Source organism: Bos indicus x Bos taurus, chromosome 1, assembly GCF_003369695.1.
Source record: "Bos indicus x Bos taurus breed Angus x Brahman F1 hybrid chromosome 1, Bos_hybrid_MaternalHap_v2.0, whole genome shotgun sequence".
Taxonomy (NCBI): Eukaryota; Metazoa; Chordata; class Mammalia; order Artiodactyla; family Bovidae; genus Bos; species Bos indicus x Bos taurus.
Window position 1 is genome coordinate 83,272,464 of NC_040076.1, and position 25,331 is coordinate 83,297,794.

Sequence of the window (25,331 nt, forward strand, 5' to 3'; positions counted from 1 at the left end):
TTACTCTTAAGCTCTGTTTAGATGTAATTCTTGGCGTTTTCTCCATAATAATGTAAACTATCTAGAAAGGAACCAGCAAGTGCAGGTGATAGCATAAACAAAGATGAGTTACAGCCGTCTGAGTCTGGATTTAAAATCTGGCTAATGGCAAAAACAGCGAGGATTGCTACTGCCACACTGGGCACTGCTGGTGAACTCAGATGAACTGATAACTGTACTTCTAGCATTGGGGTGTGTATTTTACACCTTTAATATTGTCCTGTTGGCAGAACCATTATGGTGGTTAATAATTAAGTACTATAGATCTATAGTCTCTTACCTGCAATTTCAAAATCCCCAAAGTGCTAAAAATGGGAAAGTTTTCCATAATTTATTTGATCACCAAATCTAACTGGAACTCCACTCACCTGGTGAAGAGACAGCTTCTGAACTGAGAGGAGGCTACTTAGACTCTTTATTTTCCTTAAGACAACTATTCATATATTCACTGCTGAAGTGCGTGCTAATGTGTTGAACTGAGGAGTGTTAGAGGTGCTATGTAGTATTCATGATATGGTAAAAGCCAAACAATTCTGAATGCCAGAGCACATCTGGCTGCAATATTTTGCGGTAAGGGGTTAGGAGATTTTCTGATAAAGTTAATTTTCATTTTGGGGGTGGTTCTTCCACCTTTTTTCCTGCATATTTTATACTTACTTGTTGTTGTTCAGTCGCTCAGTTGTGTCTGACTCTTTGTGACCCTATGGACTGCAGCATACCAGGGTTCCCTGTATTTCACTGTCTCCCAGAGTTTGCTCAAATTTGTGTCCATTGAGTCGGTGATGCCATTCAACCATCTCATTCTCCTTTGTCCCTCTCTCCCTCCTGTCCTCAATCTTTCCCAGCATCAGGGTCTTTTCCAATGAATTTATACTTATATTACATACTTATACTTGTAAACATGGTTTCCATATGATCTGCGTCCTGCTCTGCACCCTTTTTTCTTGTTATCTTTAGCCTATAGTGCTCCATAGTTTTCATAAATACTATTTATCTATTTAGCTATCATTCTTAACAGATGCATAATATGAAAATCATTCATTATGAATATAGGTTGCTTTCAAAATTTTGTTTTTATAAAGTATGTGGTAATAAACACCTTGTATTAAGTACTTAGGGCTTCCCAGATGGCTCAGTGGCAAAGAATCTGCCTGCCAATACAGGAGACTTAGGATGTGCAGTTCGATCCCTGAGTTGGGGAGATCCCCTGGAGGAGGAAATGACAACCCACTCCAGTACTCTTGCCAGAATAATCCCATAGACAGAGGAGTCTGGTGGGCTACAGTCCATGGGGTAACATACACGACTTAGTGACTAAGCATACATACACATTAAGTACTTTTCACAGTTTGGAAATGGAAAACTAACATTTTTTGAGTATTTATCACATGCCAGGAACTTTGTTGGAATCTTTTTTATTTGATTTAATCTTCAAAATATTGGCAATTAAATAACAAGTTGATAGCGTTTGTCTCCATTTCACCCTCCAGGGAATTCACTTCAATAGGAAGAATGGTTTCCATATTGGGACCCAACCTGAAGGTAGACCTCTCCACTGGGCAGAAATATGGCCGTTAGGACATTGCCTGTGAAAGACCATTAACTCCCTCTCCCTTCCATGCACTAGTGTGGTCTACATAAGCTGAAAATGACAAGAAGATGTAAAAATTATTGCCTTTGTGTGCATATACACACAGGCATAGGCAGACAGTAGGAATGCTCACCCAATTTGAGTCTGGGGGCTGAGCTGACAGATCCTGGTAGCAGAGACCCAGCATACCTGAGGGTACTGGCCTGGGTCAAAGGGCCAAGTTAGAAATAAATACGCAGGTCAGGGTGTGAGGTAAAGAGACATCATGCTTTGAAAGCACAGGACTTCAGACCCTATGGGACATCATTGGGGCTGGAATTGGTAAGTGCTGACAGAGTGGAAAGAACACCATCTCAAGGTTCTGTCACTGGCATTTGAGTCCTTCCCCTGCCACTTCTTGGCTGTGCAATACTGGAGAAATTGTTTGGCTTCTCTGAGGCTCAGCAAATTATCAACAACACAGTGAAGCTGATGATTTGCATCTACCTCTCCGGGTGAGTTAGTCTGACATACACATAATAAAATGGATTCATTTATAAATGTATTTCTCTCAACATTTTATTCCTGGCAATAAGTCACATTTATTAGTTCCAAGGAATAGAAATCAATTGACTCTTTTGGGAAGGGATTTATGTAGGTAACTCCTCCCGAAGGCTAGAGTACCAAACTCAGAAAACAGACAACAGCAAAGGGAGGCCAGGCAGTGTCCAGGACCAGAGCCTAAAGCCACTTCAAACCCATGGTGAGGAGGACTTGGAAGCCAATGCTAGCACAGCTGTGGCCCCTGGCACGATTCCACTGCTGTCTTGGGAAACCAGAGGCTGCTGCTATTTCTGCTGCTTCTACTAGAATAGGTTCTCTGTTTCTGCCTCTTTGTGTTACCAGCTCCCAGTTCAGAGCCTGGGGTTGGTTTATCTGATTGGTCAAGTCTGAGTTAGACACATTAGGTTGTTAGCTGTGACAGAAGCTGGGAAAGTGAGCATCAAGCTTTTGTAGCTTCTGGATAGGGAAGTGGCTTCTGTGCCACACACCATCTTATTCAAACAGAGTTGTGCCACACCTCGGGAGGGTTTCAGGTGTTGGGCAACCAAAAAATGCCAAGGATTCTTTACATGCAGCTACTATGTGACAGGCCTACATTAGATATAGAACAAGGCTTAAAGTAATATGAGCTAAACAAGTATTAGGGAATTTCACTGCCGTTGTCACATATGCATCAGAAATAAAGCTTCTGAGATCTTAGAAGAGAAGAGGACCATTACTTGCATTTTTATTCCTCCTTTCCCTCCAAATTGTAGGTAGTCCTTTGCATTCTATAAAGTAGGCTGAATGCTGAAGAATTGATGCTTTTGAACTGTGGTGTTGGCGAAGACTCTTGAGAGTGCCTTGGACTGCAAGGAGATCCAACCAGTCAATCCTAAAGGAACTCAGTCCTGAATATTCATTGGAAGGACTGATGCTGAAGCTGAAGCTCCAATACGTTGGCCACTGGATGCCAAGAACCTACTCATTAGAAAAGACCCTGATGCTGGGAATGATTGAAGGCAGGAGGAGAAGGGGATGACAAAGGATGAGATCACTGACTCAATGGACTTGAGTTTGAGCAAGCTCTGGATGATGTGAAGGACATGCAAGCCTGGTGTACTGCAGTCCTTGGGTTCACAAAGAATCAGACATGCCTGAGCAACTGAACAGCAACAGCAACTGTACATACCTGTGAGAATGTGTGGCGTGAAGGCATCATCCATCTTACATGGAACTGGAATCAGCTTGAAAGTGGGATGAGCTGCTGCTGCAGAAGCAGACACCCTGTAAATGTTTGACATGAATAAAAACTTGATATTCCTCCTGCAGGTTCTGTCACTGATTAAGTGGCATCCTGGTCAGAGCAGGAAGTACTCAAAGAGTCAGGAGTCTATTGCACAACTTCAGAAAAGGGAAGGATGATAAAGCGTGGTCACCACAGGAAAAACTAGAAGGAGCAGTTAGGAAATCCAAAATGCTTCACAACATTGTGGATTCGACAGGCCACTCATGTGACCCTCTGGGCACAGATGTGCCGTGCCCACAGAGTGACTTCTGCAGACCTTTGAAAGATGCTGGCAGGGGTTGCTGTCTCAGGGCAGAGTGCAATCAGGTCTTTTGAATTCTCAATAAAACGTCATCTCTGTCACTTCCACCCTAGCATCTAGGGCATAGGGATCTTTTTCAATCAGGAAGAGAAAAAAATATTCTTCTCCAGTTTTGAATAATGTTCCATTTAGCATTCAACTAAAACACACAGAGAAATAATTTCGTCACTTACATCTCAAGTTCTGACCTTTATCTCTGAATCAAATACATGGATATGTAACTGTCCCTCTATGAAAATGCCTTTACAGAGCTAGATTCTAACATAGTAAACACCAAACAGCCCCTGAGATGAGAGGGCCAGATGCAGAATATCTGTGCTTTTGATAAAACCACCTTGGAGCTCACCATCCATGCCATTGCTCAGTGTTCTATAGCGGTCAGCATTCTCTGGGCTGTGAGGGATAGAAACTCAAAGTTAACCAGCTTAGGCAAAAGAGGAAGGTGTTTGGCCACATAACCAAAGCATAGGAAGGGCTGGGAGGCAGCAGAGCCCAGGAGGAAGAGGAACAAGGCCTTGGAAGCAGTCAGGGAGCTCCCTTCCCACCCTCGCTTGGCGCTCAGGTGGGGCTGCTCAGGTGCACTGCAGCCTCACAATGTGGAATTTGCCTGTTGGCGGCTCTGAATCTCACTTCTCTCGGTTTCTGTTCCAGAGAGCGCTGAGGGGTAGCTGCAGTTGGAAAGTCCCCAAGAAAGACTGATTGACCCAGCTCCATTCAATTACCCAATCTGAGAGTAATCACTGGCAGGGATATGGGGCATGACAGTCACCCCAGCTCAGCTCAGGAGTCCACTGATGGACAGACAGGTGTGCGTGTGTGTGTGTGTGTGTGTGACGAAAAAGACAGAGAGGTCAGTAAAATGGTGAGAGCTCCTATTTTAACCACATGATTGGGGTAGAACCTGGGTGGGAGGAAGAGCATTTTCTAGAAAGAATAGGGATAACTGGACCAAAGGAAAAGTACATTTCCATTAAATAAAGATAACAGATCCTGGCTTACTTTTTAATTAACCAACCTGTTACACTTCTGGGTTTGCTTTGACTGTCAGGAAGCTCAGTACATTAGGTTTCCTTAGCCTAGGTTTCTGTGATATAGTCTTCTCCTACTTTAATCCCTTAGTTCTTATCTTCTTATTTTTTGTGTTACTTTGTGTTTTATAACACCTCTGCTGCTTTAGTATAAGCCCTCTCCAGTTCTTTCAGAGAGGCCATTTCTGTATAAAAAGATAAATTTCCTTTGTTATGAAAGAATATCTCTTAGCCAACCTACATATCCTCTGTCAGCTGTAAGGATTTTTTTATTCTTTTAATACATGTAACATTTTTGGAAAGGCTACAATAATCGCAGGAGTGCTGATACTGTTATGACTCTAAAACACAATCAAACCAAAAGTTGCATCATGGCCTTTTTCTGAGGAGACACTCAGAAATCTATAAAAAGTAACCATCAGCAATTTTGCATACAATGACTCAGGTCTGGGGTCAAGTAAGAGCTGCCTGTTGTCAAGAGATCATATGTTGTGTGGAGCAAGCTCAGACTTGCAGGGGGCTGGCATATAAAGGGCATTTTGGTGTTGGGGGTGTTAGGGGAGGGTTTATGTCTCATGAATAATTTCAAGAAGGTGAGGTTGGTGGACCCAGCACACAAACGAAACGACAAAGATTCCACATATATGTGTTAATATATGATTGTTTTTCCCCTTCTGACTTACTACACTCTGTGACAGACTCTAGCTAGGTCTAACCACATTTCTACAAATGACCCAATATCAGTCCTTTTTATGGTTGAGTAATATTCCATTGTACATATGTGCCACCTCTTCTTTATCCATTCATCAGCTAAATGGTCCAGAGGAACCTATCTGCAGGGCAGGAATACAGATGCAGATGTAGAGAACAGATGGGTGAACATAGACATAGGGGAGGGTTAGAGGTTACAGTTGTCATGCAGCCTAAGCATAAGACCACAGGAAGAAGGGTAGGGTTGGAGTAAAGAATATTTCAAGGGCCAATAAGGCCAAGAGAGATGGGCAGGGGTGACCATGAAAGGTTTGTTGGGTTAGGATGAAATTTTGGAATGTAAATTTTAGGATGTAAATTTTGGAATGTATAGGAAGTAGGAAGCCAGGGAAGAGTTTTAATTAGGAAAGTGAGAAAGTGATCCAGTCTCTCTGTTAAAATAACCCTCTGGGCTGTGATGTGGAGGTCCTGACCTAGGGGCACCCTCAGGTGGCTGCAGAAATTACAGGTAGAGAAGATTAGGTTGGAATTAAGGCTAAGGCAGTGGGGATAAGGAGACAGTTTCAAGAGACATTCAGAGTCCTCTCTGAGGGCCCTCAGGGCAGCCAGACAACAAGGAAGAGGGTGCCGTTGGTTGGCGAGAAGGGAAAGAAGAAAATAAGGCTTGGGGACTGGAAGACAAACCCCACTTCTCTGAGCTTCAAGATTGGAAAGAGAAAGAGAAGGCAGTTTAACTCTTTCAATCCTTCACCCACCCATGCCACTCCATTGTGGGCCAGAGCCCAGATACAGAACAAGCAATATCAAAGTCAACTCAAATTCTGAACTTCTTTCTCAAACACTTTGAGGGAGACACACACCATACCCATTCCCCTCTCTTATCCACATCTTTGATACCTGTTGGCTTTTGGATATCTTTGTATGAATTTTAAAAAAGTCTTATCCGGGCAGACCAGTTAGAAATAGGTGCTCCTTTCCCTAGGGACTGTAGCAGTCCACATCAGGGCTCAAACCTTGGCAAGTGCAGCTGGAGGTCCATCCCAAATCTGACCACATCTGGGTGGCCCTGAGGGTAGCCCAGCCTGAAGGAACTTCTTCACTTCTTGCTTCAAAATTCCTCTCCATCTGCAGCTGGAACATCTTTCGCCCTCCCCCTTTCCCCTGGATTCTGTGTCATAAAAGCCCAAAGAACAGTATTGGAGGTCCATATTCCTCTTTGGCAGCTTGTGGCGGGGGAAGTCTGGAGCACGTGTAGAGTCATCTTTGTCCTATCACAAGATGGATAACTTTTAGGACTGGGGAAGCCTCAACAATTGATCTCCTCGGGGTGAGGATTGGGACCACTCTGCATGTTTTTAAGCGGTCAGAGCCAGGGAGTGCTCAGAAAAATTTCACAAAGCAGAAGCTGAGCCTCGAATTCTGGAAAATAGCATGGAGGCCATAAGAAACCAGCATGGGGTTGTAGGGGGCTGAGATGGAAAATGTTTGGGCAAAGAGGGTGATAAGGAGCCTCCAGGGCAACAGTCTAGTCAGGATGTGGCAGTAGACAGCAAGCGCAAATGCTGACTCTGCTCCCAGCTCAAGGGAAGTGAGAATCAGAGCAGATCTCACTGAAGAGGGTTGTGAGGGAAGTGGTGTTTCTTTAGGGGAAGCCAGGGGAACCTTTGGCCAAAGAGATGAAAGATGTGCAAAGCAAATTAAGATGAAAAACAATCACCATGCTTTGTAATGTAAAATCTTGGGTAGCAGGGCTTAGGATAAACACCGTGGGACTGGAGTCCCAATTTGGAGAATCACTAGAAAATCACTAGAATCACAGAGCTCTTCACACACATACCTTGCTCCCATCAATCAGTCTTGAAGGTTATTGTTAGTTATTCTCATGGCAGTTAGAGGAGAAACGTGGGTTTGGAGACAAGGGGAGTTCACTTGGCCTACAGGACCAAGTACAGGACTGCATATGTAGTTTCCTTTTCCTCCATCCATCCAACAATAGGCCAGTAAATAAGAATTGAGAGAGAAATAAAATCCAATTCCTGCCTCTAAGATCCTTAAGAATCTAATAGAGGGAAAAGGCACAGTAAAAATGGGCTCTATGGGACTTCCCTGGTGATCCAGTGGTTGAGAATCTGCTTGCCAATGCAAGGAGACTCGGGTGTGATCCCTGCTCCGGGAAGATTCCACATGCCACAGGGCAACTAATCCTGTGCGCCATGACTACAAAGTCCATGCAGCAACCACTGAAGGCTCTAAGCACCAGTGAAGACGCAGCACAGACCAGTAAATAAATAAATAAAATTAATAATTAAAAAAAAAAAGGCCTTGTAGAATGTACAGAGTCCTGTCTGTAACCCAGAGTCTTGATGTAAACAGAGGCACGTGTTGGAAATTTCTAGCTATGGGATGGGGAAGCAGAGTACACAGATCAGACTGTGAAGGGCAGTGTGTAGTAACATTGAGAGTACTTTAATGTTTCTTTTTCTGGGCACTTGTTATACAATCTTCTTTAGCATTTGGTCCCATTTTTTATTCAGGATTTCTCTTGTCCAGTTGTATCTGTCAGGATTCTGCATTGCAAATGGCAGATACTCAGTTCAGACTGGTTGAAGCACATAGAAAAAAAATTTATTTCCACACATGATTTGAAAGTCCAAGGGTATTGGTTTCAGGGCTGGTTGGATCATTGTGCTCAAATAATGTCACCAGTTTCACTGTCTCTTGTTTCTACTCTCCTTTGTGTTGGTCTCTCTCTCAGGGGATCTTCACACATGGAAGCAAGAAGGTCTCTAGCCTCTCAGAACTTTTATTTCTCTCAGCTCAGCAGCCCCACTGGGAAGAGAGTTTCTCTTTCCCAATAATTCTGGAGAAAGTTCTGGAATTGGTTTCAACTGAACTGGCTTCTTCGTGTGCCCATCTGTGACCCAGGCACTGTGGCTTGGAAGACATATGGACTGTGCTAACCTTAGTCTAAGAGGTGGGACTAGTTCCATACAACCCTCCCAGACTGGTATTGGAGGAGGGATAGTTCCTCAAAGGAAAATCTGAGCACTCTTCCTAAAATGACTAGCAATGATGTTGGGCAGCCAAAATAAGAACTTCCATTATATCTTTGTGACTGAATCATTGCTGAATTCTGGCCACAAGCATTTGCTGTGACTGATGCTGTTGTTTTAAGGTTTTTAAAATAACATGTATTTCTTAAAAGTTAACATGTGCATAACAAGAAATAAAAAAACACAAGAAGCTAAAAACAAAGTCATTCATAATTGCCATCGGTTTACCGATGTGTCCTTTGATGTGTCCTTCTAGGTCTCATTTGTGTATTTTCACAACTAAGCATCCCTTTTTATGTAATTAAGACCATACAGTTGTATATCATGCTGTTTCACATATCATGAATCTTTACCATTTCAAAGTCCCAAAGCTATGAGTATTTTGATAACCAGGAATATACTATGCCAACTCAATCTGGAAGGAAAAAAATTGTAATCCTGCCTTTCTCAGTGACAAAATTTCAGAAAAGACAAAAATGGCAAATGGATGACCGATGTGTATTCTGCCTGACCTGCAGGTCAGTACAAGCCCTTCTTTCTGTCGTAAATTTGGATGGGCTGAGGCCATCGATGCCATGCAGAGGCCTCAGCAGTGGTCCAGTAGGGATGGGAGGGCTGCTTCTATAGAAACAAGGCTGGTGTTCAGTTCCATAGAGGTACATGTGCAGCGTCCTTAAGGAGTGGTGAACTTGGGCAAGGGGCTTGGCAGAGACAGTTCTTTTGAGGTCTGATGGTATTTAGAGTCAGGTGGGGGCAGCTCCAGGGTTCCAGCCTGTCTGTTCATTTGGAGAAAATATTGAGGGAGCAGCTGAGAATTCAGGGAGCTGACTCCAGGCCCTGAAGAGAGACAGCAGAGTACTGTTGGTCATTTCTCTAGAGTGGAAGGAGAGATGGCCATGAACCTCCAAATCCTTCTCTGAGGGCACCCCTCCAGGTATATGAGATTTACATGTGTGCAGCAGATAAGAACAAGGAATTGCACACTGTTTGTTACTAATAGGGCTTTGCCACCACATCCTGTTTCAGAACTCCTAGGTCTAGTGAAATGTGGTACTTGAATGTAAGCTGCAGGGGCCCTGTCTAAACAGCTAAGGTAGAGAAAGACTTAAGAGGCCAGGACAAGGCCTGCTTCCATCTGAATCCCCACCAGGTTGGGAAATGGTGGAGGAGTACTATTCCTGCCCTGCAAACTCCCAATGTAGGGGGCAGCCTTAGGCCTCATGGAATTCTAGGAGGTCTGGATCTCAGAAGATGAGAAAAAGAAACTACAGGAAGGGAAGACTCTCAAGGGTGTATCTGTCCCAGAACCACAACCAGTTATTTCCTTGACCTGGACCTTAGTCCAATCTCCTTCTCGGGGTTAGCCAAGGGGAATTGAGTTGGGAAATGAGGTGACCTCTCTCTAGGGCAGTGATTTTAAACAATTGTGGGTGGGGGCTGGGTGAGCTGAGTAACATTTATATTCCCAGCTCCACTGCCAGAAATTTTGTTCAGAAGGTCTAGGGTGGGTGGGGTTCAGAATTCTGCTTTCTTAATAAACAACCCAGGAATTCTGATGCAAGTCGTGCATGGCATATACTTTGAGACCCATCATCCTTGAGGCTGGAGTGCCTGCAGGCCAGGGATGTGGGCAGGACTCCTGTGCTGGGACAGGGTCTACATCGTAGGGTTTAGGGAATAGCCTGAGGTCAGAAACTGGGCTGAGCCACATGTCTACACAGGTCTTTTGTCTAGGAAATGGCAGGTGGAAGGTTTGGTGCCTTAGCTTAGAGGTGCTGGGGACCATAGACAGTGATGTCATCCAATGCTAGGGTCACCCTTGCTTCCGCTGACTCTGTGTTTCCTTTGCAGAGGCAAACCCTTTGGCCACATTGGGTTTACTTAATCCTTTCTTTTTAAAAGATATTTATTTATTCGGCTGCACTAGGTCTTAGCTGTGGCATGTGGGATCTTTAGTTGCAGCAAGCGAATTCCTAGTTGAAGCATGAGGATTCTTAGTTGCACATGCAAACTCTTATTGGAGCATGTGGAATCTACTTCCCTGCCAGGGACTGAATGCAGGTTCCCTGCATCGGGAGAGCAGAGTCTTAGCCGCTGGACCACCAGGGAGGTCCCTCAAAAATCCTTTCTTAACAATATAGTGTTCATTGAGCAGCACATGATTGCTAATTTAAAAAACATTTTTACATATATCCTTTTTAAAAATTTTTAACTGGAGGATAATTGCTTTACAATATCGTGTTGGTTTCTGCAGTACAACAATGTGAATCAGCTATAAGAATACACATATCCTTAAGTAGAATTTAACTCAGTTTGCAACCAACGTTAGAGCTATTCCAACCCTGAATACCTCACTGATGCAGAGGAGTTGGTTCTTGGTATAAATGTGATGGTGAAGGGATTAGAAGAAGAACAGGACGGGGGCAACATGGGTGTAGCTGGTCTAGGAAAGACAGGGGGGTGGTGATGGAGGTGGATATTTGCTTATAGTACTGTGATTGGGGTTAGAGCCTCAGGAGGCAGGAAGTTAAGTGTGGAGGCCTGGAGGGTGGGAGGAACCAAAGCAAAGTTGGGCTGATTGAAAATTCTGAATGGATGACATTTAGGAGCTGTTGGAACATGAGCTTACTGAATTTGTGAGTGGGAAGTTTTGGTGTGGGTGCGTTCTCTTTAAGCTCCAGGCATTGGACTCAGGGGTGTGATGGGTGTTCTCAATGGGCAGGTCTCTTTGGGCCTCATCCTGTAGAATGCTTCATAATTTTTGGAGGGGCAGAGCCCTGTCAAAAGCAAACATGGAAGATCTAGAAGCACAAGTTTGCTGTCATTCATTCATTTATTCTCTCTCCAAATATTTACTGAATGTCTCCTTAGGTTCCAGGCACTATTCTAGCCCTGAGGATATAGTGTTGAGCACAGCATAGCCCCTGTCCTCACTCAGCTCATGTTCTAGCAGAGAGACAATTATTAAACTCATTAACAATAGATGTGTAATATAGCTTCAGGTTGGTACAGGATCGTGAAGAAAAACAATGGAGATGACATTAGGGAGTGATTATTTTAGACTGAGTATCAGGGACGGTCACCCTGAGGCAGTGACATCCGAGTAGAGACCTGAATAAGGTCAGGAGTGAGGCTGGCAGAGCTTGGAGGGGAGCGAAGCCCAGACAGAAGGATGGGGCCATGGCCTGACTTCATTACAGGAGACTTTGGCCCATGGTTATTTCCATGGCTATTGTGGGAGATGAACTCTATTTTGGGGTCGGCACTGACTCACTGCTGAAGTATTGGGCAACTGATTCCCTATGGTGAGACTATTTCTAACTGTGAAAAGAGGATCTTCATAGCTACCTCTGTTTTACAAGAATCTCATGAGACTTGGTGTCTGTCTAGAAAGTATTTTTATTACACAAAGATTTTGTTTCCTGCAGAAGCTAAGGGATAAATGGTTAGCAACAAACCTAGCTGTGCTCTCAGGGAGCAAAATGTGGCCTGGTTCACTCAATGCTGACACTAGTTGATCCTCTAAAGATGGCCTTGAACTCTTGCTGTTTTCCTTGATGTTAGTGCACTGGTGAGCACCAGATCAAAGTCCCTAGGTTCTGGGTCCCATTCTATTGCTGACAACCTGTAGGGTCTTGGTCAATTCACTTAACTTTTGCTTCAGTCTGTCACCTATAAAATGGGTATGTTAGGGACTTCCCTGGAAGCCCAGAGGTTAAGAATTCGTTTTCCAATGCAGGCGTGGTGGGTTCGATCCCTGGTTGGGGAACTAAGATCCCACACGCCGAGGGGCAACTAAGCCTGTGTGTCACAACTACTGAGCCTGTGTGCTGCAACTAGAGAGAAGCCTGTGAGCCATAGCGAAGGCTTGACACAGCCATAAATAAATAAATTTTAGAATGGATATAATAATCAAAAGAGATTCTGCTGTTTGGCCTACAAATGCTATAAATCTAGCTGTGGGAGATTACTGTTATTAAAGTGGAAAGCTAGGGCCCACTTTGCCCGGGTTGTGGACCTTTCATGGGGTCACAACGTTGCCAAAGTGTTTCCGTTTATCTCCCAGGGAGCAGCAGCAGGCCTAGGAGTTTGGTCTATGAGAAATATATAGTTTTCTCCTTAGTTTCATCTTATCTGTGTTCAGCATGGTGTCTGTGGCCAAGGAGAGTTTATTTAAGTGGCAGAAAATCAGTGAAAAAAGTCTCAGGGAAAAGCAGAGAAATGCTGGCACTTTCAGACCCAAACAAGGCAAAAGAAAAAACTTCCAAGGGGGCTCTGTGTCTAAAGACATAGTCTTTACAGCACGCCCTTCCTCTCTCTCCTATGAACATTTATTGAGCTCCTATTGTGTGCCCACACCATGCTAATGTCCCTAGGCCAGTTTGTGAGCAGCCCTGGCCCTAATTCTAGGCTGGATGGGTGGTAAACAGCTGTGCAGAGACCTGACTGGAAGCAAGCCCAATGCTGGCAGGTCCAGGGTTGTGAGATAGAGTGGGGTTGGCCGTCTGCTCCAAGTATCTCCCTGACCAGCCAGAGATGCCTTGCCTTAGTGAGTGCTAGCTATTGTTCCAACCTCTTTGTGAGTATTATCTTATCCTTCACAGAAGCTCACTGGGGTAGGGACTATTGTTAATCATTTTACAGAGAAGGAAACCAAGGTTTGCTCACTTGTGACATGGTGAGATAGCATCTCACAGCTCTCTCCACCTTCCAATAGCCAGGACTGCAGTGCTTTTCCCGCCCTCCCTAGGCTCCTGGGGTCACTCTGCTTGTGCAGAGTGCTTGTCACCCACACACATCAAAACCCAGAGGGGCCTGAGAATTGACCTCCTCCAGGAGTGGCCTGTAACTGTCAGAGGTGCCAGAGTATCACAGCCCAACTTTGCCTCTTGTTGGGACTACTCTGGAATGTCTTCTTCAGAGGTCCTGCAGGACTAGGCCAAAGTGATTTTCTGTATGAATTTTGCTTTGCTTGGCCTCCTCCCCTCCTCATCTTCCCTCCTACATACCCCTAATACATCACCAGCTCTTGAGGGCTGGTTTCTGGGAGATTCAGACACCCAATTATGTATTAGCTGAACTGGGGCAGGATGTTGTTCAGTGACAGATTCTAAGAGAGAATTCAGAAGTTGTATCTAGCAGTAATAGCCCCACCAAGAGTCCAAATGATCTCAGAGAGCCCATATAATTATGTCATCTGGGACCTGCAAAATGCATAAGAGCCCCTCAAAGTACAAGGCATTTAATTAGACAATTTATATACCTATCTCATTTAATATCAAAACATGTCTAGAGCAGAGTAGACTTTTTCAATTTTCCTTAGAATGTATGAGATCATTCAGATTCAACAAAATCACTTTTTACTAGTTTTAAAATCACGTATCAGGTGAAGGGGTATTTCTAAATTTCACCTGGGTAGGATTCCAGTGATATGCTGCCTTAATTACATGAAGCTTCATTTGACCCCATTATCATTGCCCACCCTCTCCATCTAAATGTTCTATTTCCCATGTGTTCATGTATATGACATTCATGTGGGTGACATTGACTTTATCCCCTGAGATGTTTGCAGATCTTGGTGACCCAACAGCAGAGTTCAGGATTAATGTTTTAGGGCTGCACTGCCTAATAGACTCACCTCTAGCCTCATGTGGCTACTGAACATTTGAATTATGGCTGGTATGGACTGAGATGTGCTTTAAGTGTAAAGTATACATGAGGGATTTTGAAGGCTTAGTATTAAAAAAAAAGAATGTAAATTATCTCATTCGTAGCTAAAAATATTTACTACATGTTGAAGTGATAATATTTCTGTATGTATTAGGTTAAATAAAAGATTAAAATTAATTTTATCTCATTTTTTATGTTTAAAATTATGGTTGCTAGGAAATTTTAAATTACACATATAGCTTGCATCAGATTTCTATCAGGTAACTCTGCTATAGAGACTCAAAGGGAGGTTTAGGGAATGAGGTTGTCCAACTCCTCCTAGGAAGGCAGGTTGAGTTAAGGAACTGTGTGTTTGCTGTGATGGCAGAGTCCTCTATGGAATCAGGAGGCAGCAAGGTGAGGGCTTCATGATCACACTTTACAAGGTGTGTGGTTCCACACATGACTCTGTGCCCTTCTGGCCAAGAGAGTTTACGGCTGAAAAAATTGGCGTGTAAATTAGTTATCTGTCCAAAGGACATCACTGCTTCTTTGATTCCAGCCTGGGATTTGTTAACTTTACAGAATTCACATTTACTGTCTGGGTCGTGCTGTCATCTTCTGAGGGGAGAAGGGTGAGGAGGCCAGTTGAGGGAGGAGAGAAGAAGGGGAGGGGATTGTTATGATGAAAACAAAGACAGGAAGAAGGACAGAGGGAGACCCAGGGGAGAAGATCTCACTGGCGCAAACAAAAGGTTCAAGAAGTCAACTGGTCAAGTAATTCCTTCTCTTTCTTTTTCTCTCTTTTCTCAATGTCTTTCTTTCTGATTTTTTGATGTTTGTTCCTAGAAAACCACAAGCAGTCACCTCTGTTTTGTAGATGAGGAAACAGCAGAAAGAAACTGGCCAGTGATTTCCAGAGATAAATAGGAGGTGTGGCAAAGGGCGCAGGAAGAGAATTTAGAGATACAGTGCCCTCGGTGTTGGGGTGCAAGTCCCCCTTCTAGAAAGTACATTCTGTCACTAGGGCTCCCTCCTGGTGGATCCTGCCTCAGTGAGTACAGTTTCTGGGAAAAGGCTTTGGCATTGTCACAAGCCTCCAGAAGAACCCCACACTTTGAGCCAGTATAAAATAGTTCTAGATCCTGCCAGGTGAGCCAGTAGGGCTCCTGGTGTCCCTTGAGGTCTGAGACTGACTTGGGAACCACACTTGGGCCTAGCAGAGCAGGACACGTCAGTTCACTAAGCACTCACGGGACGTCTGGTGCGTGCCGGGCACTGAGGGACAGACAACAGTCACTCCAGGTCCGGACCTTGCGCACCTTGCTGTCCCACCGGGGCAGACAGGTCTGAAGGGAGTCTGTTTAGATTTGGAGCCACGGGTCTCAGTTGGACTCATGTTCACACATCTCTCTCCCAGGGCCATGTTCTGCAATGATTTGAAGGAGAAGTATGAGAAGAGGATCATTATCAAAGGGGTGGATGCGGAAACCATGCACACTCTTCTGGACTACACGTACACCAGCAAGGCGCTCATCACCAAACAGAATGTCCAGCGCGTCCTGGAAGCTGCTAACCTTTTCCAGGTGTGTGAACAAACAGGCCCCGTGCTCTCCTCTGGAGAGAAGAAAGCAGCACTTCTCTGGAGATCTGCCTGGTCTGGCGCCCAGGCCTGTACCTGGGGCACACGCAGCTGGGCCTGTGCTCACTTGAAATGTCCCGAGGGATGGTGAGCTGAGTCACTGACTCCTTAATGAGATGAAGCCAGGGGAGCTTGGTGCCTAGAATCTATACTTGGTTCCTGACTCCAGGAACAATGACTATGATTTACAGAAGCATAATTAGAGTGCGGGGGATGTGGGGGAGCTGCAGTCACCAATTCATATCTGTACCTTCTACTCCTTAGCACAACCCAGGGTAGTCACTTTCTCCCACTTTATGGGTGGGTAAATTTAGGCACATAGCGAATAAGTGACAAGGCTGAAATTTGAACCCTGGGCTTTCTGAGCCCAGAGGCCACCTACTTTCCACTATACATGCAGCCTCTCAGGGATCAGTGTCTAGACTTCAGGGGAAGCGGGAACTTCACTGGTCAGCAATCTGTGGTGGATGTGAAGAAGAGCACTTCTCATGAAGGGTATCATGAAAGATAAATAGAGAACCCTCAAAGTTGTCTTATTGTTTACATCTAACTATGTTTCTGTCTGATTATAATAATTATATTTAGTTTCATAAAATAATTAGACCCATAGCTTCTGTCAATTGTGTCTACAATTATCATAGGAGTTCCATCCTGAGTTACCATCTTTGCCTAGGTCTAAGATTACACTTTGAACTCAGTTCCATTGGGTTATGACAGAGATTCTCCCATTGAGGATGTTGAAATTTATGATAAACAGAGTCCAGGGACAGGTCAAGATCATTCCCAGGGACTGGAGACGAGCATCACATCTTGTCTGGGAGTTTGGAAGTTGGCATACTCTTGGATAATCAGTAGGTCAGAAGTGGAAAGGGACAGAAAACAGAGTCTGGGAATGTGGGGTCTAGGGCAGAGATCAGGGACAATGGGATTATCTTTGTTGAGGCTGGAGTTGAGGCCGGATTTAAGAAGCCCAAAGGGAAGGAAAGTGGAAAAAGGGAGAAAAATCAACCATGAAAAGGTACTATGATTCTAAGCAATGGGTCTCTGCAGGGTTAACCAATTTTATTGTCTCAGTTTCCTCAGGGTATTTTAAAGATACAGAACAAGTTATTTCCCAAAGGACTAGTTACACCTTATCTGGCTATGTCGCCAAGTCTGTTACCATCTGTACACCTAGCCCCTTGCCCTTATCTGTCATTGTCTGCTTAAACCCTCAGCCTTATTCACTGGCAGGGAAATATCCTGTTGTGTGGAGGGAGGGGCTTAGCAACCTCATGCTCAGCATCCCTTCTACCCTCTATTCTGCCAATCTAACTTCAGGGAAATCCTTCTTGTGTCATGGATCTAGTTCCGCTTTTATGCTTTTTCAGAACTTTCTCTTACAAGGCAAGTATCCTCTCTTCACCGATGCCTCCCAAAGGACCACTAACTTTCAGAGAATCACCTCATTCACCATAATTCAGTCAAGCCACAGTTGTCATTGTTACCTTCATGCTAATCTCCTTTCCTGGGACCCAAAAAGGGTAGTTGACTTGTCTAAAGATGGACAGGTAACACTGACAGTAATAACAGTAATAGCAATTATGGCTTCAGGTATAGTGCCTGACACCAAAGTAGATGCTTAATGAATATAAATTTTATTGAGCACTTACTATGTGCTTGGAGTGACAGTTGGATCTAGTAACCAGGTCTTCTGTTTTTCCCACTAAGTGAAAATTGGTCCTGTATGATAGGCTGAAGAGATAATGTTGTTTTTCAAAATGCGGTTTTTTAATATTTATAAATTGTAATAACATACAAACTCACTTCAGAAATTAGGAACCCATACAAACAAGCAAAAAAAAAAAAACCATAAAAATTACCTACAACTTCCTTCTGTTCAGAGACAATATAGCAGCTTCCTTGCTGTATAGACTTCAGGTCCTTTTTTGTACAGTAACTTATACAGAGAGAGTTAGCAACTTAGAGCAAAGCTTGGAGCCAGATTGCTGGATTTAAATGCCAGCTCCATTGCTTACCAGCTGTGTGGATTTGGGTGTGTTTCACAGTTTTGTTGTGCCCCAATTTCCTTGTCAATAAAACAGCCAAACCAAGGAACACCAAGGAAAGAGAAGATAGGAGAGACAGGGTATATAGAGGTGTGTGTGCATGTGTGTGTGTGTAAATCTTTACTTAACCCCTTTACTTTAAGTAAGATGTCCTCATGTGTCTCCTTCAGCTTCTGGTGTCCCTGAGTCCAGAACCTTTCTCCATTGGATAAGTCTTGTTAGACTGCAAGCAGTAGGAAGGATAAGCAGAAGGCTTAACTTCTTAAACCAATTCCCTGCTGTCAGCCTCCATCTCTCCTGGAATTCTTGGCTTGGGGAGACTTTAATATTCCTGCTTTTTGGGGGTTCTGAGGGACATATTTAGTGTGCCCTCTCTTGTCTCAGCAAAGTCACTTACCAGTCTTCATACTGTGTGGTTTGGGGTTACTGATGTCTCTTGGTTTCATTGAGGATGGAGTTTGTGTTTCTGTTTCTTGTTCTCCTTTCAGTTTGGGGTGATTTTCCAAGCAAGACCTATAAAAACCCTTTAGATCGTAAATAATCTTTTGTGATAATATTACAAATATTTCCCATTGATTGTATAACTCATAATTTTTAGTTATAGTTTTTTATTGTACAAAGTTTAAAACTAGTATTTAGTCAGATAATGTTGATCACATCTTTGATGGTTTTTGCCTTTGGTGTGCATTTTTAGAATGACCTTCCCCATTGCTTGATTACGTACTGACTCACAAGTTCATTAGTCTTGTTACCTTTAAAGGTTCAATACCTAAATTTTTAATATATCTGGAAATTATTTTGGCAAACAGTTGTTTCCTCTTTGTCTTTGTTTTCTTTTCATTTTCCCTCAAGTGGTGAGCTTCAATGGAAAGTTTAATGAGATTTAATGAGAGAGATTGGAGAGGAGGATGGAGATATGCTAGTAGAGCAGGCTTTATTGTTTTTTTATATATAAAATTTTATTTATTTATTTATTTTTGGCTATATCGAGTCTTTGTTGCGGCACAGCCTTTTCTCTAGTTGTGGAGCACAGGCTCTGGGGCACGTGGGCTTCAGTAGTTGTGGCTCCAGGGTTCTGGAGCTCAGGCTCAATTGTTGTGCATGGGCTTAGCTGCTCCACGGCATTTGGAATCTTCCCAAATCAAGGATCGAATCCTTGTCTCCTGAACTGGCAGGTGGATTCTTTACCACTGAGCCACAAAGGAGGCCCCCACTTTTTTTGATACTTATTTGGCTATGCCAGGTCTTAGTTGCAGTATGCAGGATATTCAATCTTTGTTGCAACATGCAGGATCTAGTTCCCTGATCAGGGATTGAACCCAGGCCTCCTACATTGGGAGCATGGAGTCATAGCCACTGGACCACCAGGGAAGTCCCAGGCTTTGTTTATTGTTGATTCTCCTATTCTGATAATCCCTCACCTCAAAATTTTCCAAATCTCATTTACTTTCTAGGCAAAAAATAATAAGTTTCTCTCTGAGGCTATTTTACTAATTTTCCTATGAGTGTTAATTCTTATGAAAATAAGAAAAGAGTGCTGTGAGCTTTTGGACATCTATTTAACCCACTTTCTGATTGCTATTGCTTCTGGATACTTTCTTTAAAGTATCAGACATAGAAAACTGGTAATATTTTCATGCTTGGAGGCACCATAAGGAACAGAAGTTTATAGGTTGTTGAAATCACTCTGTGCTTTTAAAATATTATTTATTTTTTTATAGATAAAACATATCTATTCTAAATCAGAAATATAGCGAGATACAGTGAAACATTTGCCATCTTCACTGATAATTTTCTTCCTCCTGTTTTGCTATCCTTCCTATTCTATGTATGTACCAGGATAAATGTGCATATATTACCCTCATTCATTGCTTCCATTTTTTTTCTATTAAAATATTATTTATTTTATTTTATTTTTTAACTTTACAATATTGTATTGGTTTTGCCATATATCAACATGAATCCACCACAGGTATACACGTGTTCCCCATCCTGAACCCTCCTCCCTCCTCCCTCCCCGTACCATCCCTCTGGGTCATCCCAGTGCACCAGCCCCAAGCATCCAGTATCATGCATCGAATGATGCATGGTGACTCGTTTCATATATGATATTATACATGTTTCAATGCAAGTCTCCCATGCTTCCATTTTTTAAACAAAAGTGTTGGCATAGTAAACCCTCCATTTTGATGTCTTGCTTTATTTGGCTTCACTATAATTTTTGGAGGTTGTTACAAGTCAGGATGTGTAGAGCCGTCTTATTCTTTTCAATGCTGGATAATATCATTGGGGATTTCTTTAGATGTCAAACATATACTGTTATCTGTAATAGTCTCTTATAAGGCAGGGTGGCAGAGCAGAAGGAACATGGGCTTTGGAGTTAGGCAGAACCTGGCTTTAAATCCAAGTTCAGGGAACTTCCCTGGTGGTCCAGTGGCTAAGACTTCATGCTACCAATGCAGGCGGCCTGGGTTCAAACCCTGGTCAGAGAACTAGATCCCACAGGTCACAACTTAAAAAAAAATCCTGCATGCCTCAATGAAGATTGAAGTGCTGCAACTAAGACCCAGTACACCACCCCCCCAAAAAAAATCCAAGTTCAGTCACGTGTTTTCTGTGTGGCTGTGGACAAGTTATTTAAATTTTCTGAGACTCAGCTTTCTAAGTTGTAAAATTAGGGTGACAGTAATGGCTACCTTCCAGGGAAAGTATGCCAGAGCTGGCATTTTATTTTGTCATGTATACCACCCTGACAGTGGGACTGAAGTCAGCATGAATCAGATTACCTTGGTTTCCCCACCACAGCTTGTAGTAAAGTTTTCTTAATTGTCACACCTTTGATGTGACTCAGCTGCTCTCTAATTTTCTGATTCTCTTCTCAGGTTGCCTTTTACTCTCTTCCTGTTAAACATCGATTGCTTCCCTCTGAGGATTTCCCAGTCCAGAAAGGCAGAAGTGAGAATTCAGTTGACCAAGCCAATCACCACTGTTGGTGTTGGACAAAGGTTTTTCACGGGAGGTCACTTGATGAGTTGCTGGCCCGTTGACACTGATGGCCCTTGGGTCAAAGGCCATTGGTGTGGCATGTGTGCGTGCACGCTCAGTTGCTTCAGCTCTGTCTGACTCTTTGAGACCCTATGGACTGTAGCCCACCAGGCTTCTCTGTCCATGTGATTCTCTAGGCAAGAATACTGGGGTGGGTTGCCATGCCTTCCTCCAGGAGATCTTCCTGACCCAGGGATCGAACCCACGTCTTCTGCATCTCTTGTATTGCAGGTAGATTCTTTACCCACTGCACCACCTGGGAAGCCCAATATTTATATATAGTAGTGTGTATATGTTAATCCCAAATTCCTAATTTGTCTCTCTCCCAACCCTGCCATCCCCTTTGGTAACCATAAGTTTGTTTTCTATGTCTATGAGTCTATTTCTGTTTTGTAAATAAGTTCATTTGTAACATTTTTTTAAATTCCACATATAAGTGATATCATATATTTGTCTTTCTCAGTCTGTTAGTTTTCTAATCTTGAACTTAATCTCTGTTCTGAGCTCCCCATTCTACCAGTGGCAGAAACTGTAGTCAACATAATGATAACTCACTTCGGGAAAGCCTTATCAACTCAGTATTTGGCTTGCTTAGATAGTTCCAGCAGAGAAGGCAATGGCATCCCACTCCAGTACTCTTGCCTGGAAAATCCCATGGACGGAGGAGCCTGGTGGGCTGCAGTCCATGGGGTCGTGAAGAGTCTGACACGACTGAGCGACTTCACTTTCACTTTTCACTTTCCTGCATTGGAGAAGGAAATGGCAACCCACTCCAGTGTTCTTGCCTGGAGAATCCCAGGGACGGGGGAGCCTGGTGGGCTGCCGTCTACGGGGTTGCACAGAGTTGCACGACTGAAATGACTCAGCAGCAGCAGCAGCAGATAGTTCCAGGGTGCATTTACACTGTGGAAGGACACTGTATAAAGAGGTATCTGGCCCAGGCTTACCATGGTCATTTGCATCATCGGTTCACGCTGGCACCTGCTGAAAGTCTATATTCCCATCAGTCTCTCTCTTGATCATCAACCCCTTCCCTCCTGGCATCAACTGAAAGTCCTTAGATCCATCTGGTTCTGGTCATCAGTCCTTGCTGGTCATTTTTCATTTTCCTTGTCCTGTTTTCAAGGCCTCTTCAGTCTGCCAGTACTCTCAGCTACTTCCGTGTCCCTCTAAGGAGCACATAAGAAACATCCATTTCCTCTCCCATGAGAATCTTTAACTACAGGGAACTCAGAGCAACTGCCCTAGGTCCCCTTTGTCTAAAAACAACATGTTCTAGTTTCTCTTCTGCTGCTACTATTCCGGTCTGCTGCTTTTCTGATTTCATCTTGGCAGTCAAGGCACACATTCTTTTGTCCTCATATCCACAACCTTAAGGCCTTCCAGCACGCCCCTCACTCTGGACTTCTGGCCTGCTTTGAGAGGCAGGAACCATCCTAGGGGCCCACACCTGCTTCTCACTCAATTACTAGACTTCTACTTTCTCCTGTCTCTTCCAAGAGAACTGGTATTTCCTCCAGTGTGAGAAAAGCTGCATCTTGTATTATTATCCAATCTCCTATTACTACTGTTTTGGCATAACGTTTAAGCCCATGCTCTTAGTATTTTGGAGTTTGAAGGTCAAAAGGCCCAGTTATTACTGCTAATTGGTGGTTTCAAAACTATTTTTCTAGTATAAGTTCTAAAAGTATATTTAGAAACACAAAAGCCAAAATTGTCTTCTTTCATCTGCTCTCTCTCCCTTCTCTGAGTCAGTAAGCTGGAATGCCCTACTTATTGTTTACAAGTTGTGGAATAAGGAAGTGAGATGTGGGGTTTTAGTTGTAATGTTATCCACAATGCTGCCAGATTCTGACTTTTTCTGCTACCTAACTACACAAATTACTAAGTATCCACTGTGTGCAAGGTACTTTGTGAGTCGCTTTCAGGGTGAAATAAAGATTAAAATTGTAAATATAGATCACATATAAGTAGCAATTTATCACATTCTTTCCCCTACATGATCCTATTTGATATTGACATTAGTTCTGAGCATGAGCAGGCCAGGGAATACCCTGATAATGAGACTGTAAGGTGGGTTTATTATTCCCACCACTTTCTAGATGTGGCTTAGATTTCAGTTAATCAAGTGGCAGAGATTTGATCTGGGTCTAAACCCAGAACTTCTGGCTCCTGTACCTGCCTCCATTACTACTGCTGAAGACTCTAAAACGAGAATTCCCAATGAGCTTCCAGACCCCGAGGCAGAATATAGAAATTTCTGGCTCTGAAGAAGTTGGACTTCATAGAATGGGTTGGGTTTCAACAAGTGGCAGCTGGGTTTGGAAAAATGTATTTCAGGCAGAAGGAACTTTTAAACAAAGACTGAAGGTTTCACCTTCTCTATCTGCTGTCCCACTTGTTGCAGCTGTGTGCATGGACCTGCTTTTTAGGACCTGGCTTCTACTTATTTACATGCTTCTCTGCTGTATACAAGTGTTCTCTCTCTCTCACACACACACATACACACCCAATCCCCCCAAATCTTGAGCTATGTCCCAGACACCATCATTCTGTTTAATCCTTATAATGGGGTCCCTCCCCGGCCTTCACACTCTCCCTGAGCTGAGTCACTAAGCCACAGCTGTACCACTTGCCCCTTGAACCTTCGTGTGGCCCACATGTACCCGCTATGCATGCCACTAGCCTGTTGGGGCCCGCGTTGTGTCCTCTGGGAACTCAGGGGCTGTCTGTTGCCTGAATCTCTACCAAACTTGCCACACCCGTGGGCACTGCCCCTTAGTTTTCATTTTGATTCCACTTATGAGGTAAGTGCACGTCTATGCGCCTCAGGCTCCCAGCACCGGCTCCACCTTAGTGAGTGGACCCTTTGCAATTCTTAGCTCCTTCCTTTCCTGCCCACCCTGTATAGCTTCCAGGAAGCAGCAGATCTTTCAGCCAAGTCTAGAGCAAGGACTGAAAGTCGGAAGGGAGCAGATGGCTTCCTAAGGTGGGAGAGTGCATTCCCATAGAGTCTTAGGCTGGTGTCTGGCTTGAGAGATATGAGCAAAGGCAGAAGATTAGAATCTGTGGTAATTTACAATTTGTGTGAAGACTACTCGTTATTACCAATACAGACCCCACAAAAGAATGGCTTGATGTTTTGTATCTATTGTTTGAGAAGACAAAATAGTGACAAATATTTACAATGAATTCAGAAGCACTTTCCAATAAGTTTTAATTTTGTTGATCTCATCAACAATTAATACACTCTTCACATATACTGATTTGTTGGGGCTTGAAGTTAAAAATATCAATGTCTTTATAGATCACTTGCAAGGACTCCAAGGCAACACAGGGACTGTGGTCAATAGGATTCCTGGTTTGGACCAAGATAGGACTTACGTTATTCTGGAGTGGATTTGAAGGAACCTCTAGTGAAATGTGGAATCACAGTGGTGAGAGCCTTTAGGATGCCTGGTTCTGCAGAGTGTACAGGGAGGCAGCAGAGGAGCTGTGGGGATGGGGGGAGGTGCATTCTCTTTGAGGCAGACACTTCTCGTGGGAACTGCAAACATGTTTCAAGTGGTTTCTTTGATTGTATTTTTAGTCTCCCTGCTCTGAGAGTCAGGTGCCTGGGTGTAAACTTTTACTCACATGCTGCCCACTCCAAATAGGAAGTTGATTATCTGTTACCAATATCTGTCATCACTCAGGTTTAATACATAAGTTCATGTGTAATTGGGACAGACCGAGATCTGAAAACTTACCCTAAAGTCCTAAATAATCTTGAATATGAAGAAGCAAAACCAAATATTTTTAGAGAAGTTTCTTGCCTCCATGACTGGCTCAGTAGTTTCCCAGCCACTGGCTGGGATCCCGTGGTTCTGATTAACACTACCCTCACACTCAGAAATGTTTCAGTTCAGTTCACTTCAGTCACTCAGTTGTGTCCGACTCTTTGCAACCCCCTGGACTGCAGCATGCCAGGCCTCCCTGTCCATTGCCAACTCCTGGAGTTTACTCAAACTCATGTCCATTGAGTCAGTGATGCCATCCAATCATCTCATCCTCTGGCATCCCCTTCTCCTCCTGCCTTCAATCTTTCCCAGCATCAGGGTCTTTTCCAATGAGTCAGTTCTTTGCATCAGGTGGCCAAAGCATTGGAGTTTAAGCTTCAATATCAGTCCTTCCAATGGATATTCAGGACTGATTTCCTTTAGGATGGACTGGTTAGATCTCCTTGCAGTCCAAGGGACTCTCAAGAATCTTCTCCAACACCACAGTTCAAAAGCATCAACTCTTTGGCTCTCAGCTTTCTTTATAGTTCAGCTCTCATATCCGTACATGACTACTGGAAAACTATAGATTTAACTAGTTAACTATAGATTTAACCTTTGTTGCCAAAGTAACG

General features: G+C 43.6%; 1 protein-coding gene across 1 annotated transcript in view; it reads left to right on the forward strand.

Moving 5' to 3' along the window:
* The window catches only part of KLHL6 (kelch like family member 6), a 56,504-nt gene that overhangs the window by 5,264 nt on the left and 25,909 nt on the right, over positions 1-25,331 (forward strand). The window contains exon 2 of the mRNA XM_027539904.1: positions 15,624-15,789. Coding sequence (XP_027395705.1) covers positions 15,624-15,789 — 166 coding nt within the window. The remainder of the gene's footprint in view (positions 1-15,623; positions 15,790-25,331) is intronic.